Source organism: Leptodactylus fuscus, chromosome 7 (assembly GCF_031893055.1).
Source record: "Leptodactylus fuscus isolate aLepFus1 chromosome 7, aLepFus1.hap2, whole genome shotgun sequence".
Classification (NCBI taxonomy): domain Eukaryota; kingdom Metazoa; phylum Chordata; class Amphibia; order Anura; family Leptodactylidae; genus Leptodactylus; species Leptodactylus fuscus.
Window position 1 is genome coordinate 18,349,873 of NC_134271.1, and position 18,863 is coordinate 18,368,735.

An 18,863-nucleotide genomic window follows, 5' to 3' on the forward strand; every position below is an offset into this window, starting at 1 on the left:
GAATAGCCTTAAGAAAGTGTAGTAAAGGGTTTCCAGTCAGTAGAAGTTCTGGAGTCGTCCTCTTTATGTTAGAAATTCTAGTCCACATGTAACTTGGCAATAGATGGGCCCAGGGCTAGTTCCAGGTTGTCCTACTTTTCAATACAACCTTCTAGATTGACATAGAAAGAGGAGTCACTTTGTAAGAACACAATACAGTTTGTTACTCACCAGTAGAAATTAAAGGGATCCGATCATGAAAACTCAATTTTATGTCCCTAACACGTAAGAATAGCCTTAAGAAAGACTATTCTTCTCCTACCTTTAAATGTCTTCTCCACACCACCATTTGCTTGAAATCCCGGTTTTCACCGGTATGCAAATGTGTTCTCTCGCAGCACTGGGGGTGTCCCCAATGCTGCAAGAGAACTCTCCAGCGACACCTCTATCTTCTTCAAGAATGGCCTCTCTGCGCGTCTTCTTCCGGCGCTGGGTTCAAACTTCTACGCATGGGCAGTCAATTCTGCCATTGGGCCTCGGTCAGAGCCGACTGCGCATGCCCACAGGCCACAAGAAAATGGCCGCTTACACAGCGGCCATTTCTCTTGTGGCTCCCAGCATGCGCAGTCGGCTCTGACCGAGGCCTAGCAGATTGAAACGGACGGACGGAAGAAGACACAGGGAGAGGCCATTCCTGAAGAAGATGGAGGCGGCGCTGGAGATTTCTCACAGCATTGGGGACGCCCCCAGTGCTGCGAGAGAACTCATTTGCATACAGAAGAAAACCCGGATTTTTACTGAACAGCGGTGCGTAGAAGACATCTAAAGGTAGGAGAAGAATCGCCTTTCTTAATGCTATTCCTACATGGTTTTAATGATAGAATCCCTTTAATCTGTGAAATAGGATCTGTTGTTCACACTGGTAACATTTCTTCAAGACCTAAGACCTATCCAGTATCCAGTTCTGATTCCGTTTTATAATAATTTTGTGTTCCTCTTTCTTGTACAATTCCAGGTGGTAACGAACAGGGATACGCAGGAAACCCTACTGTGTATGGCCTGTGTATTCGAAGTGTCAAACAGCGAACACGGAGCACAACATCATATCTACAGGCTGGTAAAGGAATGAATGTAGACTCTGCCCTTCACTCCGTACAACATGTCTAGACACACACTAAAAAACAAAAAACTTCACAACGGACACTGACTAAACCTCAAACACTAGTGGCAGCGCCTACGGCCACCCAGCGTCTCTCCGCTCTGTTTTATTTCCGTGACGTCATTTCTAATATGTTTATAAATTAATCGTATCTGTGAAACATTACAGTTTGTAAAGATTTCTTAAAGAAAACAAAAAAAAAAAAAAAAGAGAAAAAAAATAAGCGAGGGGAGAAAAAAATAAAAACAAAAGTCGAACTCCGGCGCGAGGAAGACTTTGCTGTTGCCTTGCAGAGCGAACGCACAGCAGTGACCTAGTACACGGTGCCACAGCTACTTAAAGTAGGCGTCTGAGGGGGAATTGTTCGAGATGATAAAGGAATTTTAAGAAAAAAAAAATTCATTGGAAAAAAACAAAAAAAAATCTAGAGCCTTTAAAGGATTTACATTAGAATGTATGAATGTAACCTGACATTACAATGTTAACCTTGCTAACTACCTGAGGGAGACGCGGAAGGACGAATGTAAGAACCTAAATTATTTAAAGAAGAAGAAAAAAAAATTAAATTTTTTTTTTCTGTTCAAAACCAAATGATATATTTCTTCAGATGTGCCTGAAATGAGGCGGGAGGTTTTCTACAATTTTTTTATTTTATTTTTTTTAATTTTTTTTTATTTTATTTTCCTGTTTTATCTAATCTTTTTAGTCCAGAACACTATTTAAAAAAAAATACATAAAATCAAAAAATCGGTACTGCGGTCTATAAACCAGCCCTTGTAAGGAACATATCTAGTGTATTTAAAGAAAACAAATGTACTGTACTAATACAAAGAGTTAGTTTAGTAAAAAAAAGATGGCTTATTTTGCAATAATTTTTTTTTATTTTGTTTTTTTTATGTTAACTTGCAAAAAATTGTCCTTTTTTTTCTCGTCTTTTAGATATATTTTTTTATACAAACCTCGTATTGGTCAGAATGGAGTGAAATTATATCTGCTGACTGAGAGCGTTAACACTACAGGGAGAGGATGGGGGGGAAAAATGGCACAATGTTGTTTATAGTGTTTTATTATAGTGCGGCACGTGGAGAGGTTGTTAAAGGGGTTGTCCAGGGCTCTGATATTGATCACTGTGATTAGGGTTGAGCAATCGGGATCGGAAAAGATCAGATTTGGACCTTTTCCCGTGGGATCGAGGTTGGAGGTCATTTCCCACAATGCTTGGGTACTGGCCAATCATTGTTAGCTTTTCCCACAATGATTGGCCAGTAGCCTCCAACCTCGATTCCTCGGGGAAAAGATCCGAATTGGAAGTCGATCTTTTCCAATCCCGATTGCTCAACCCTAGCTGTGACCTCTTCATGACGTATCCAGCACAGCGCCGGATGTTGTATGGTGGCTGTTCTTGGTATTACAACTCACCTTTTTCAGAAGCAGTGACTTCATAGCTCAATGTCTTCGTCCTGAACGACCCCTTTAAACACAATGTATGAAAAGGGAGTCAGAGTTTGGGGCAAACATTCGGCGATCTCTTGTAACACTCCCATACACATACATGAGGAGGGGGAGCAAGCCGCTGCCAAGAAACCTATGGCGGTGATATATTGCCCCAAGGAAGGATCAGTATGTTGAAATGCAACTTAACGCCCCATTGGGGTAAAATCAGGACCCCGCCATGCACATTATATGGTCGGGTGGTCCTGCAAAATAAACACTAATCTAATGTGTGTATGGCCAACTTAAAGGGGTTATTTGAATCACTTAATATGGATCGCTGCGCCCTCTTCACTACTTAATAAGTACAGCGCCGTACATTGTATAGTGGCTGTGCTTGGTATTGCAGCTCAGCCCCATTTATTTAAATGGGGCTGAGCTGCAGCATGTCCATGTGACCAATGGACGTTAAACTCTATATCCTAGTCCAACCCCTTTAAGGGTTCATGCACACTGCTTTTGTACAGAAATATGGCACACACAGTGTTGGGTGGTTTTTTGTTTCCCACGCATTTCTGGCTTTACCATACAGTTTTGCCATAGTATGTGTGAGCCAAAGTCACTGACCATCAGGTGAATTATAAGGGGCCTAGTGTAGTTCTATTACAGTGTTACGCTACCTACTGGTCCCTATCGAGCATTGCGGGGTCTTTAACACTAATAAGGAATTTCTATCGTAGTGTTTATCACTTTTTAATCCCTCCCACGTGAGTAGAATAATTTCACTCCATCTCTGAATCCCTTTTGCTTTGAGGTTGGACACTAACACCCGACTCTGAGATACCTGTAATCCTTTGTACTAAAAAAATAAGTCAATGTTTTTAGGGTTTGTTCCTGATTCTTTCAAGCACTTGTATTTTTTGAGACACTACTTTTTGGAGAGCTGTTTTCTATGTTATGTATCGATGACCTTTCTCATCAGATTTACTGGTTGAAGCATTAAAAAAAAAATTATCCAGAAAAGCAACAAAACTCGGGTGCATTGTGCGTCTGCCGCCCTTCGGGTTCTCGTTCTTTGTACACAGTTCTAAAAGGGAAAGGGGCGACTTTTCTTTTTTGTGATATAAAGTATTTGTAAATGGCCTATTACAGCCTGTAGTCAGTTCTGGGACAGCCTTAAATTCTCTCTCACGTTCCTGAAAGTATCCTGTAACTGTGAGCGCTTTTATAAGCTGGAAGAAGCTCGTCCTATCTAATATCTATCTATCTCTCTATCTAATATCTCATATCTATCTATCTACCGTATATACTCGAGTATAAGCCGACCCAAGTATAAGCCGAGGCCCCTAATTTTTACCACAAAAAACTGGGAAAACTTATTGACTCGAGTATAAGCCGAGGGGGGGAAATGCAGCAGCTACTGGAAAATTTCAAAAATTAAAATGGTCGGAGTTTTTGGGTGCAGTAGGTGCTGGGGAAGGGGAGGGGGTGTTTTGGTTGTCTGTCTGCCCCTTCCCTGAGCTTGAGGACTGATTTTTCTTCCCCCACTTGGAGTTCAGTCTGGCTGAATATAGGGGATCTGCAGTGCTCCTATTAACCCCTTCCTGGCAGAAGAGGAGCACTGCAGACCCTATATTCAGTAGACCGGGCACTGTCAGACACAGGGATACCTAATGTGTATGTGTATCACAGTCATTTTCTACTTTTGTATGTATTCTAGGGAAAGGAGGGATTTAGAACTTTTTTTTTTATTATTTATTTTTTTTACACTATTTTATGGAAGATTCTATACATTGATATCATTGGCTGGTCATAGACACCCCCTCCAAAAAAAAAAAAAAAAAATGAATTTTTTTTTTTTTTTGCTGACTCAAGTATAAGCCGAGGGGGCTTTTTCAGCACAAAAACTTATACTTGAGTATATACGGTATCTATCTTCAGTATCTATCTCATATCTAACTATCTATCGATCTATCTATCTAATATCTACCTATCCTATTTATCTAATATCTCTATCTAATGCTATCTATCTATCCGCTGTAACTGTATCTTAGAGATTGTTATTCACAGCTGCCAAAGCATTTCCAAATGCAGTGCCTTAGCGCGTAGGAAAATATATATATCTATAGACCATTTGTCAACATTTTGTACGAGTTTTTTGTTACTTCTTGCTATACATTGGTAGGTTTTCTGGTGTGTTCCCCTTACCTAAAGCAGGAGATAAAACTTGCAGCATTTATAGACTATAAGCTTATGAATCCCTACAAATGAGACTATAAATAGTGTGTATATAATTGAGTCCTACATAAAACATTGAGCGGCTTTATTTCCCTTGAATCACCTGTTCAGATCAGTTTCTGATTCTATAGGAGAAATTCAGGGATCAGTATCCGCACTAGCCACAAGATGGTTCAAAAATGTACTTCACTTCTATATCAGCCGATCCTCGGCTGGTTCCAAAATCCTGACCAAAATGATGGCTCCCATTGAAATCAATGAGAGTTGGTCAGTTCTTTTTTCCGGGAGCCATTTGTTCCGGCTCCTGGAAAAAGAAGCGACATGCTCATTCTCTCAGGCGGATTTGCCTCACGACATTCGCCTGAAGACTCTCCCTCTTCCCCACTAGGTCCATTCATTTGGGCCAAATCCAGAGCGGAGTGTGGCACTGCACCTACATTCAGTCACGGTTACCCGTATTTTGAACCTGAGGCTGCCTCTGCCTCAGAATCCAGACCAAAAAACTCAGTGTGAACCCGGCCTTATTGGAACCATCTTCACTAGTATGACTTATACTATGGGGGCTAAGCCAGCACCCCATAGTACAGGTAACTAACCGCGAACCCAGAAGAGGTAGCGGGTCAGCTTTCTGACTCAGGGTTGTATGATCTGAACCAACACCCGAGGTTATAAATGAGTGTTTGACCAATTCCCGGATAACCCCTTTAAGTAGCATATAGTGAGTGCAGCTCCAGAGTATAACACAGGATCATAACACTACACGAGTCTCATTGATATTATAAATGCTGCTGTTTTATCCTCTGTACATAGCCTGTCCTTGTATAGAATATACAGCCACTAATCTGCTCTGTAATAACTTGTAGCATGTCCCTAAGGGTGTGTGTCACCTGAAGCAAATCACCCCTGCCCTAACCTTACTGAGTTGTCCTCCTTGTGAATCTCCTCCATTGCTGAGGTAGCAAATGATCTATTTGGAGCAATGGTAAGGTGATAGTTGCTCCCAAAAACTCATTTACCCATCGACAACCAAGGCAGCGATTCACAAGGGGGAAAAGATAGGCTAGGGTCAACCAAATCACTTTGCAGGGCTCTGGCGACGCACCCTTGACCTTATGGGTTCCTTATTGCATATCTTCTTATATATTTTCCCCTTCTATCACTTCTTACACTTCTCGTACAACTTCCTTTTATACTTGACACTTCTCTTTTTTTACTACAAGAACTTCAGTCTTTCTGATACAGCCATTCACATCGGCCAAGAATAAACCATCCCTCCATCCCGACAAAAACTTAAAAAAGGGGGGTTTTGTAGATGATCTGTAGCTGCTTTCTGACCAAAAGATTTTTGCAACCTAGACTGAATGTGCCTTTGATTTTTTTGGACGTTCCAGCTTATAAAAGCGCTGTAAAAATAAATAAATAAATAAATAAAAAGTTATACAAATTTGTAAAAGACCAAAAATGACTCGCAGATCACCATAATGCCTTTTGGTTGGATGGATTAAGACAGTCATACGGTATATTAAGAGGTTATAGCGTTCACGCCGTGACCAGGTTAGGATGGACGCCACTGCTGTAGGTTTTTTTGGCGGGGGGTAAGTTTAGGGGCTTTAGAGTCACGGTTGACCTATCGGGGAAGAAACCTAAGTTCTACGTTGGTTGCGCCGACCAGCTGTGAACACTCGGCCATGCTTTACAGATTGCCTTACATTATCAGTGACTTGTCCGACACCCCGGGGTGTTGGGATATCTACAGCCTACCGATATCAGTGATATATTTCTATCTATAAGCTGATGCCTTTTCATCAATGTACAAACTAGTTGCCTTTCCATGGGCGGCGTCTTAAAGTCACCCTGGCACAGTTACAGAAAAATTGACAAAGGGTAGAATTTTATTTTATTTTTTTCCTAAAAATCTCTTTTTCCAGACTGATAACACTACATGAAAGGGGTTGTCCAAGACGTAGCAAAAGCGGATACTGATGCCCTATCCACAGGAGAGGCAGTCGGCATCAGATTGGTCAGGGTCCGACACTCGGGTCCTATGCTGATCAGCTGTTTCAGCCACTAACTAGTTATAACTTTAGTCCTAGTTCCAGGCGCCAACACTACAATGCACAGAGATCTGTCTGGAATTGCAGCTCAGTTCTCATTCACTTGTATTATACTCCAGAGCTGCACTCACTATTCTTCTGGTGCAGTCATTGTGTACATTACTTAAGAGACACTTCTGGTCATATATACCTTCTATAGGGTTTCCTGTGGCCAAAACAGCTGATCAGCACCCAGACTCCGACCATTGTATGGATAGGAAAAATAGATACTGACGACCTCCATGTTGGACAACCCCTGGGGAAAAAATGGCAGTAGATATGTGCTCGAGTCGTCCTCTTCCACGTTGCTAGAAGTTCTTAGGTCACTTGTTGGCTGTCCCTCTGTTTACCTAATATCCTAGATAGCAGATCTGCCTGGTTACACAGTGACTAGGTTGTGATACAATAACACTGTATAAATAAGCAGACTCATTCATTGGAGATTCTCACATATCTGGGTGACTTGTACTACTGTGCCTGGTGTGCAAGACACTACTGAGAGGCAAGGTGGGAAGAGTCATGCACGAATAGAGATGAGCCTTGATTTTTTTGGATGTGCTAAGCCATAGAATACAATGAAAGAATTGACTGCCAAAATTAACCCTGGGCCCATCTATTGCCAAGTTACATGTGGATTAGAATTTCTACCATAAAGAGGACGACTCTAGAACTTCTACTGACTGCAAACCCTTCACTATATCCACAACGGCCTGAGGGACTGTCTGGCAAAATATTTTATTTTTTGGAAATTTTTTTTCCTAACTGGTGAAACATTTCATAAACCATTTCCTTTGCACCCACTCTATCCAAGAATGAAGGTTTACAATGTCACTACGTGCGAATGACTAGAGGAAACATATATACTGTGATGTTAAAGCGAAAAAAAATATATAAAAAATAGTAGTTGAGATTCTTCCTATGGAAGTAATTTCTGTTGTAATAAGATGTTGTGCAGATACAGGTTTAGGGTCAATGGTTATTAATGGAGTATGGACACCCTGCGGTAATGGACTATTTGTACAAATTGACCTTACTGACTCCCAAATCCCAGGGTCAAATATTCCTTCTCAGTCAGGGGAACGAAACGGCTGACCACAGACACTTGGTATGTTCTGTATTTTATTTAGTCCCTCCCCTTTCCCCTAAACTAAAAAAAAAAAAAAAAAAAGGGGGCAGGGGGGTCTCATGTATAGGTTACAGCTGCATCTCCCCCCTGACTCTGCTAGACCGGGGGGGGGCTGGAGGGGGGAGGGGTTTAATCCTAAAAAAAATTCAAAAATGTGCCTGAAAAAAGTCAAAAATTTATAAAAACTTTCAAACCTGATAGCCTTTACTGCTTCACTATGTTGTGTGTTTAAAGAATAAAAAAACAAACCTGTTTTGCCATAAGAATATGTTCACCTTGTAGAAGAGTTCTAAGAAAATACAAAAAAAAAAATTTCACCTTGTGTAATGTAAAAAAAAAAAAAACTAAAAAAAAAAGACTGGTTGTGTGATTTCTGCATATTCATATATGGTCAGTGGTCAATGTTGTTACTGCTGCCGGTTTTGTTGAAGAAGAAGCTGCCTTGTCGCCCTACGTTTTATCCTAATAATTTACGACACCGAGCTGTTTTTTTGTTTGTTTTTTTTTCCAATGTTTTTTGTACCATTCTCAAATTTCCGCCGATATCCGTCAAAGCCTTTATAGCAGTTCAATATTTTTATTTTATTTTTTAATTTTATTTTTTTGTTTTTTTTCCCGGTCTGTCGTCGTCTTTGTGTAGGTACTGGTACCTTTTTATTGTTTTAAAGAAAAAAAAAAAAAAAAGTAAAAAGACGTGTTGGCTTTAAAGTGAATTTTATCTTTTTAGAGAGATAGTTAATATGAAATTATAGGGTTTGTGTGCGGAGATTTTTTTTTTTTTTTTTTAAACGGTGCTTTGTTTAAGGAATTAAAAAAAAATATAAAAAATAAAAAAAATAGTATTCTAGCTTTTCTGGCGGTACATGTGTGATTTAATATCTATGACAGTTAAGTGCAATTATTTCATCACTCTAAAATGCTATTTTTGTGTCGGTTACTGCAGGTGTTTTAATGTCTTTGCAAAGTGACAGATTTTGATGCCTTCTTGACAGTGGTAGACTTTTTGTAGCTTTTTAGAAACTTTGTATTCATACAGTATCAATTGAAAATAAAAAGACCATTAAATTGTTTGTTTTTTTGTCTTTGTCGAGTTATTCCCTCCGACACCTCTTTCTCTTGAAATATCGGCCTACGAGGCCCAAGTTCATTGGTTTCCGTGGGGGTCGGGGGTTCGGGTACACCACCTCCTCTAAGTCCAGCACTCTGCATAGGTGTCCCTCCACCGTTCCTGGAATTTGCTCTCTAGCCCCCGCCACTCCTGAGTAACAATGGTGCCTAGTATGCTATTTAGGTTGTCTGATATCTGGTGGGTGCTGACTGGCAGGAACAGGCGAGGGGGTTTATTAGTATCCCAATCGCTGTGTATGGGAACCACCAAGTCCTGCAGTCCGGTAAATGGAAAAAGTTGCAGACGTGACACCAATATCACAGGTTCTATTCTATTGTATTATAGTTTCTCAATTCTCTGGACGCAGCTGCAGTGTAAAGAAAGGAGGTTTTGTATCTGACCATGGATTGTGTTCAGGATGTATTACATGTAACTATAGGCAGCATACTGCCATGACAGCCAATGAAAACCTCCATTCTCTACTCTGCAGGCTATTATCATTGATCTTGGAAATATGCAAAATATTCGCAAGGTCTATGTTATATGGCAACAGATCTGGAGCCCCTGTAAAGGGGTTATTCAGGACTATGATTGGTGTGGTCTCTTCACTATGTACTAAGAACAGCGCCATTTTTTGTATAGTGGCTGTGCTTGGTATTGCAGTTCAGCACAACAGGAGTGAGCTGCTACTGCTGCATGTTCATGTGATCAATGGACGTGAGGCCTGAGAATTGAAGTGGAACTCAATACAGTCCTGGACAATTACTGTAAGATGCTGGTAGTAGATATACAGACACTACCTGGTAACTACAATGTACAAGTAAATGAAGAAGCAGATGATGGGGACAATGGAGCTGTGCTATCCTGGGAGATGGAGGGGGCTTACATATTACTTTATGGTAAGCTTTCTATGTTTGTCAGGTCCAGGACTGGTCTGGGAGATGGAACAGACAGGTCAGTGAAGTCTTATTACCTGTATGGCTTTGGTTTCCTGCCCCCGCCTTTAATATCCGATAAATAAGATATAGAAAATCCAGGATGATCACCTATAGAGTAGAGTACGATCCGGACAGAGAAATATATGAAATGTGGGTGGGAAGAGGCGGATGGAAAGCTCTGACTGCCATGATGGCTTCCTATTCATGGAGTTGTAAGGGCAGAAGACCAATCTATAAAGGGAGCAGGTATGATAAACTAAGGCCCAAACAACATCACTGAGCAGTCTGATGTACCGTATATACTCGAGGATAAGCCGACCCGAATATAAGCCGAGGCCTCTAATTTTACCACAAAAAACTACAAAATTGTATTGACTCGAGTATAAGCCGAGGGGGGGGGGAAATGCAGCAGCTACTGGAAAATTTCAAAAATTAAAATGGTCGGAGTTTTTGGGTGCAGTAGATGCTGGGGAAGGGGAGGGGGTATTTTGGTTGTCTGTCTGCCCCTTCCCTGAGCCTGAGGACTGGGTTTTTTTTTTTTCCCTGGCTGAATATAGGGGATCTGCAGTGCTCCTATTAACTCCTTCCTGACGGAATAGGAGCACTGCAGATCCCCTATATTCAGTAGACACAGGGATACCTAATGTGTTTGTGTTTCACAGTCACTTTCTACTTTTATATGAAGAGCTCAACGGAAAAATGGCCTAAGTCCAAAAATCAATATTGTGAGAAAAACGAAATTTAAAGTTTTAGCCTAAAGCAAACTGGCATTATTGTGGAATATATCTATCCAATGTAATCAGCTAATGAACACCGTTAATCCTAATCATAAATTGTATTTATTTAAAAAATTGCAGCTTCATGTATAATATATATATATATATATATATATATATATATATATATATATATATATTATTTATTTAATATTATTAATTAATTACTACCATTATTTATTATTATATAATAATAATAATTGCATAACAGAAATAAAGGCACATCTTAAATATGGCTTACACATCGAAGGCGCTACAGCACACATATCTTTATGGTTGCCGCAGCAGTCGGCTTAAGTGCAATCTTATGCTAATATCGTCAAATATACCGTAAAAATTATTAAACGATGAAGAATAATAATGACCTGCCTCCCTTTTCGGCACTAAATATGTGCAAAAGTCGATTTAGAGCCTTTTAAACAATAAGATAAAGTTTTTACACTAATATAAACAACAGACCGGAAGTCACGATTTCAATGAAAAAATGACCAACGAGAGTGAAGTAAGTAAGTTTGTATTGGACTTAGGCCATTATTCCATTGAATGTAAATTCTTCTGCATTGAAATATATGGACTTAGGTCATTAATCCTAGGTACCTTGTAAACCCAATGCATAGAACGAGGTACAAAGAAGCTTTCTAGGTAATAATTTGAAATATGACAAAATGTGGACTTAGGCCATTTTTCCGTTGAGCTCTTCATATGTATTCTAGGGAAAGGAGGGATTTACAACTTTTATTTTTTTTATAGCTTTTTTTCCCCCACTATTTTATGGGAGATTCTACTCGAGTATAAGCCGAGAGGGGCTTTTTCAGCACAAAAACTGCTGAAAAAATAGGCTTATACATGAGTATATACGGTAATCTCCGATTCCTTCCTCATTTTCTGGTCCGTTTCAGTGGGTTCGGACTGTACAGTGAATGGCTCTTTGTCATCTGATGGGGCCCTTGGGGTATGTTCACATGTGAGAATTTGGTGCTAATTTTGATGTCAATTCTGTCTATTATATTCAATAAGAAATTGAGACTGAAGCAGGAAACTGAAAAACAAAAGCATCTTGCTCTGTTTTGTCAGGGACTCCACTGCTGATCAGCCCCAGACCAAATAGCACTAGGCCGTCGGCTGATCAGTCCCATTCATCTGAGAACCCTGGCGGAAAGCTGTAGCTCTGTAGATTATGTGACCGGTAGAGGAAGAGCAGGGAGGCAAGTTTGCAGAACCAGGACAGAAACATGGGTCACAGGGTAGTCCTTAATAATAGCTGGAGACAGCCAAGAGATCTTCTGTTTGCACAGCAACCCATGCGCGAAAAACAAGATCATACAGACTTTTTGAAGGTGGTAAAAACAGGATTAATAAAGAGCCTGTGGCGGATAAACTAAAGACTAGAGAATGGTCTTTCAGACTAGGAGTCAAAGAGCGGCCAATTTTAACACTTACCCCCGTCCCCTTAGCCATCGTTCAGACTAAATTGGATGTTATTAGGAAGATGTTAAAGGGAATGTGTCACCAAAATTGGCCTTTTATATAAGAAACGCTTAAGAATCTGTGATTTTCTTTCTACTTGTCCATTTCCACGTACTATATACTACTTATACATCTCTCCCGCCAGCAAAATCTACAAAAATTGCATCTTTTCCACCAGGCGAGGCCTCGGCCTTCAGCAGCTCCTGCTCTATGTTTAGTTCTTTCTGCAGGATAAAAGCCAATTTTATGTAAACAGGAATCTTGTTCTCATTGCTCCGAGAATATCAGAACACTCTTACCATAAACGGTATGAGGCAGCGCTGTGTTTAACGTTCAGCGACTACGACAAGTCCTTCGCTTCTGACAATAGCTCGTTACTGCCATGTCTTACAATGCGAAGATACAAGTCTCCGGAGAAATTTTTGGAAGAAGCAACTGGAATTTAAGGAGTCAGTTTAGATGGAACGCCAGCAACAAGGTGAAGGACGCTCCTGGACTGCTGACAGGTACTCTCTGCATAGATGGAGGAGACTGGTGTCTTGTATGTCACATTTTGGAGGTTGTTTTAGGCTGAAGCTCCACCTCGTTGCAGATTTTGCTGCGGTTTTTGGAGCCAAAGCCAAGAATGGCTACAAAAGGAATGATCAATGTATAGGAAGTTCTTATACTTCTCCCTTCTGCTCAATCCGCTCTTGGCTTTGGCTCAAAAAACCGCAGCAAAATCTGCAACAACAAAAGAAAAGCTGCGTTTCCGCAACGTGGGGCCTCACTTACTGAATGAGATGCGGATTATAGGATGTGTATAGGGTTTAGATCACACTGTTACAGACAACGCACACACTGGCGTTCTGTGCACAAATCTTAATAATTCTAATGCATCTTGCAGGGGAATGGAATAAGAGGCTTCGGCCTCTTAAAGGGTTTATGTAGGGAAACCTAAAGCTCATGAATGCATTCCCTGTACTGGATAATCATTACTGCTAATACATGCAGCCCCCCCTGTAGCCCCATCTATTACCTTTGCAGGTCAGACGTTTCGTTCTTCTGTCTCCCCTGCTGATGTTCCAACTCTTGGTCACATGACTGCTCTGTTCTATGGCCAGGATAGAGCAGAATTGGTGACATCAGAGAGGGCCAGACTTCTTGCCCCCCACAGCACTCGGGCCCCAGGGACCTACCTATATAGATTAGTAATAAAGCTAGCTGTGTAAGGAATACACTGGTAAACTATTATTGCTCCCTCTAGAACCCACTTTAATAGTTCTGAGGCATTTCAGGAGGTCCTGTAAGCCTGAAATGAAATAAGGGTCTTGTCCACATGGACACCCCCCGGACGGAATATACTTGGAGGCTACTGCAACAGCTGATCTGTATGGGATCCAGGTTTCAGACCCCAATAGATCATACACTGATGGCCTATCCTGTGGTATAACTTGGGCCCATTTTTTGGAGTCTGTTATGTAAATGTGACGAGCCAAGGTGTCTTCTTCTCATTCTGCCTACGTCTTATTAAGTGGTAAGCGGGGCTGAAATCTGCTGATAGGGCGACTCTTGGGCTCACTTCAGTTTAAGCTGTACCTGGACTATGCCAATTGTCTAGCCGAGCAGTGTTACTAAATTCCACCTACGGTGTAGGGTCAGTGGTAGAAAAATACAAGATACATGCCGCCATCCAGGCTGAGCGACACCTTCATGTGCATCCTGACACATCTCCCGTACACACCAGCTCTAGAGAACCAGCATGTGGGGGAGAGAGGTTTCGTCTTATCCATGTTTCCGGACACCACCTATATAACAATCCTAATAAACTTCATTGCTTTCAGTAATAACAATGCTCTCTGCAATGTGACAGAAGCGGTTCTGCAGAACTGAAGATCTGCCCTGTCATGTACTTCTCAGGTTGCAAGTTTGCCATTCATTGATTGACTTATGGAAACAGCCCGGCAGTGTCACACTGTTTCTATCACTCCAATTGAAGTGAATGGGGGCGATAGAAACCGTACAGCGCAGCTGAGCTATACGGTTATGGGATGAATGAGCTCCCATACACCCCCATGAAAGTTACAGAACGTGTTCAGCCCTTCCTTAAGTCTTGCCCTGGTCACTGCGACTTGTCTGCAGTTATTCTCATCTTGGCAGCAATTTGCTAAGAAGGGAATAACCTTTAACCAACGCCTGCACACTTGGCTAAGCCTGCATGTGTATGGAGCAGGAAGAAGGATTGATGTCAGGTAAACAAGCTGGTGTGCAGCCAACCTCAGGAAAAGCTACTTTCTTTTGTTGTTGCAGTTTTTTTTTTTCCTGCGCTCTTTTAAGATAAGATAATCCTTTAAATGGTCCCACCATGGGGAAATTCAGTGTGTTATCGCAGCATGGATAATACAGTAATATATTACAAGAAAGACTCATACAAGCTCAGAATAGCAGATGGAGAAGATACTAGGAGTCCTAGCAACTAAGAAGAAAAATAAGGACTCAGGATCATTTAGTTCTCTGTGCGGAGTGATCTTCGCTTAATCTGATGTTGATTATACAGCCTGACCATGGTTGGGAGGAAGGATCCCCGATAGCTCCTTCTCACACTTGGGGTGAACCAGTCGATCACTGACAGTACTGCCAAGTGTTATCACAGTCTCATACATGGGATGGGAGTTGTTCTCCATCATGGCGCTCACCACGGACATTGTCCTTCTGTCACCCACCACCTGTACTGGGTCCAGGGTCTCCCCAAGACAGAGACGACCCTTCTGATCAGCCTGTCAAGTCTATTTCTGTCCTGCAAGCAGTCCTTCTTAGCTAATGCGTATAGGTTTCCATTTGGGGTGGGTGGGAACGCCCCGAACACACATGTGAACCATGCCTTACCAGTTTTGAGGTTGAGCAACTCTCTATTCTTGCCGTCCTTCATGTAAACCTTCCTGTCAGGCATACAAGGATTGTCACCATACACAGAAGACAATAGACCAGGTGAACAAGACCTTAGATAACAATGGAGCTTTGTGTCGCAACTCATTTAACCCATAACAAGGTTGCAGAAAGTAATAAAGTTACAGCCTGGTCACTTGTGACATCTTACCCTGGACATCGTGGAGAAGGATTACTATTAAGTAAGAAAAGGATTTTCCTCGTTGGGGGGGGGGGGGGGGGGGAAATCCCAATATTTACAGGACTCTGATAAAAAGTTTGTCTTATTAACATGTCTGGACATAACAAAGGACTCAGATTCTTCCACCTTATGCAAACACATGATGTGTACATGAGATCGGCACGGGAGGCAATGGATGTCCTTGAATGCCCAGATCTGACTATTTACAACGAGAAGTTGCAGATCTATTCCCGCCATAATCTGGCCACTAAGCCTAACAATAGACAAATACTTGCTAATTCTGTAGGGGTTTTCTTTGCAGCAGTCACCTCATTTACATCACGGACAGGATCACAATAGAAGGTAACACCTCTATAGATAATGATAGGTAGATATAAGACAGGCAAATCTGTCTCTCATCCTACTTTCCAGCAATGGCTCTCCTGTTCCTTTACCTACATGCACTGGCTTGGGTCAAAGAGGAGCGGCTCCGATGACAGCGACCAGTCACTGACCTCAGTGGTCACATGTTGGTTACTGGTGACATTACCGGTATCCAACATGTGACCAATGAGGCCAGTGATTGGCTGCGGTGGCCACCTGAGCTTCTTCGCTTGGACTCAGAATACAATATCGGTGAATTCAACAGGGTCAATGTGGGGTGTTCGGTAACCTGCTGATTCTGCATTCTAAGATGCACCCATCAGAATTCTGACTACAGCTTTGGTTGTGACTAGAGCATAAGCTATAACTCAACAGTAGACGCCTAGGTGTAAATGCCAGTATAGAGGAGTCACAGCATAGCATAGACTTCTCCAATATTACTGCAATATAAAAAACATCAGAACAGACGGGCCAGGCCAGTAAAGGGCTGTGTGACCTGAATAAACCTAAAGTCTGAGCTACGGTATGTAGAAAGGTTTCTATGTAGAGTACTGTATGGAGACGATGGCGGTGTGATATGCCATATGGTGAACATAGTACACTGATTACAAGGAGAAAGATACACGGTATAGCAATCTATGGATATATAGTACACCAGACTACAAGGAGAAAGATACATGGTATAGCAATCTATGGATACAGCGTACACCAGACTACAAGGAGAAAGATACACAATATAGCAATCTATGGATACAGCGTACACCAGACTACAAGGAGAAAGATACACGGTATAGCAATCTATGGATACACAGTACACCAGACTACAAGGAGAAAGATACACGGTATAGCAATCTATGGATACAGCGTACACCAGACTACAAGGAGAAAGATACACGGTATAGCAATCTATGGATACAGCGTACACCAGACTACAAGGAGAAAGATACACGGTATAGCAATCTATGGATACACAGTACAGCAGACTACAAGTTCTAAAACCTCTCACAGCTGAAGGGCCGTTGCAGTTGTAACGTTAGGTTCACACTAGTGTTTGGGTCTGCATGGGGACCCGAAAGGCTGAGACCCTGTCTGCTTAAGAAACTGTTTCCCATGGTCCCCATAGACTATAATAGGGTCCACTAGGTTTCCACACGTTTTATACTGAAATCAGCGGAGAGAGAAAAATCCTTCTTGATCCTGTGACGGTGTCTCCTATGGAGACTCCAACACGGGTGTGACATTAAAAATGGGTCGTGGCTGGATCTTCTAGCAGGACAATTACCCAAAACCTACAAATAAGGCAACAATGGATTGGCTCAAAAAGCAGAACATGAAAGTCATGGAGTGGCCTAGACAGTCTTCAGACCTTAATCCCATAGAAAACCTATGGAGGGATCTGAAGCTCCAAGTTGCCAAGTGACAACCTCAAAGTCTGAATGATTATTATAGTTTATTTATATAGCACTATTAATTCCATGGGGGTTACATACAGTACACAAAATATACAGGCAGATATAATACTAACAGTGACCGACTGGCACAGTGGGGTAGAGGGCCCTGCCTGCGAGGGCTTACAATCTATGAAGTCTGAATGAATTAGAGATGATATACAAAGAGGAGCGAACCAAAATTCCTCCTGACATATGCACAAACCTTATCAACTACAAAAAAACACGTCTGACTGCTGCGCGCCAACAAGGGTTTTGTGTTAAGTCTTCAAGTTTTCAGTTGAAAAAAAAAAAAAATTGTCAGGTGGAAAAGGTGACGAGCACAACAAATGGTTGTTAAAGATCCTTGTTTTTGATAAACGCCATGTTTGCATCAATAATAATCCTACTAAAATCCTATCCTACTAAAATTATAAATGGGGAAGTTTGGATGTTTGTTCCTCAATCACGCAAAAATGGCTGAACTGATTTGAATGAAATTTGACACATAGATAGATTGTAATCTCGATTAACACATAGGCTACTTTTTATCCCGGTAAATGACATGGCTTCATTACTGTTATGAATTTATGTTCACATACTATATTACACTGCTCTTGCAGCAGCAGATTATCTCAGGTCCCAGCTCTGTTATCTCTCCGTGTAAACACACGCTAACCCTCAGTGGATTGTCTACACACATTTGCATATTATCTGATCTGCTCCAGTGCAGAAAAACTGACACAGGCAAACAGCTTTAATCCAAATTGGCAGTTTGTCAATTTTAAACATGCCTGGAAAAAGAGAATCTAATTTGTCACAAACCATGAAGGTAGCCAAAAGTCATACAGTTCTCCTCAAATGGAGCTGAGGGGGATTATCGACGCCAACAACACACTCAACATATGGCGTCGCAGCGAGCTGCTGATATGCTGGAACAATTACAGGCACGGTGCGAGGAACAAGTTCAGCGGCAGGCCAGTTTGAGAGTTGCCGAAACGCCGGAGCATGCGGATCAACAACGCAAACAACATGCTCATAATATGGCGTCCCAGCGAGCTGCTGAGATGCTGCAACAATCACGGGCACAGTGCAAGGAACGAGTTCAGCGGCAGGCCAGTTTGAGAGTTGCCGAAACGCCAGAGCATGTGGATCGACAACGCAAACAACACACTCATTATATGGCTTCCCAGCGAACTGCTGAAATGCCAGAACAAGCTCGGGCACAGCGCTACAAATGAATTCAGCAACAGGCCAGCTTGAGAGCTGCCAAAATGACGGAACATGTGGATCATCAACGCCAATAACACACTCATTATATGGCAACCCAGCAAGCTGCTGAGATGCCGGAACAATCACAGGCACAGCGCGAGGAACACGTTCAGCGACAGGCCAGCTTGACAGCTGTTGAAATGCCGGAGCAGTTGGTTCATCAACACCAACAACACACTCATTATATGGTGTCACAGCGAGCTGCTGAGATGCCGGAACAATCACAGGCACGGTGTGAGGAACAAGTTCAGTAGCTGGACAGCTTGAGAGCTGCTGAAACGCTGGAGCAGGCAAACCATTGACAGCAGCAATTTGCTGAATATAGGCGGATCATCGATGCCAACATCCTGCAGAGTCGCGGGCAGAGACTAATAATAACA

General features: G+C 41.8%; 1 protein-coding gene across 4 annotated transcripts in view; it reads left to right on the forward strand.

Annotated features, from left to right (window-relative positions):
- TEAD1 (TEA domain transcription factor 1) overlaps positions 1 to 9,078 on the forward strand; it is a 127,515-nt gene extending 118,437 nt beyond the window's left edge. For all 4 annotated transcript variants that reach the window (XM_075281308.1, XM_075281309.1, XM_075281310.1 and 1 more), the window contains one exon: positions 995 to 9,078. In XM_075281308.1, the coding sequence (XP_075137409.1) occupies positions 995 to 1,108 (114 nt within the window). In that variant the 3' untranslated portion in view covers positions 1,109 to 9,078. The remainder of the gene's footprint in view (positions 1 to 994) is intronic.
- The last annotated feature ends 9,785 nt before the right edge of the window (positions 9,079 to 18,863 follow it).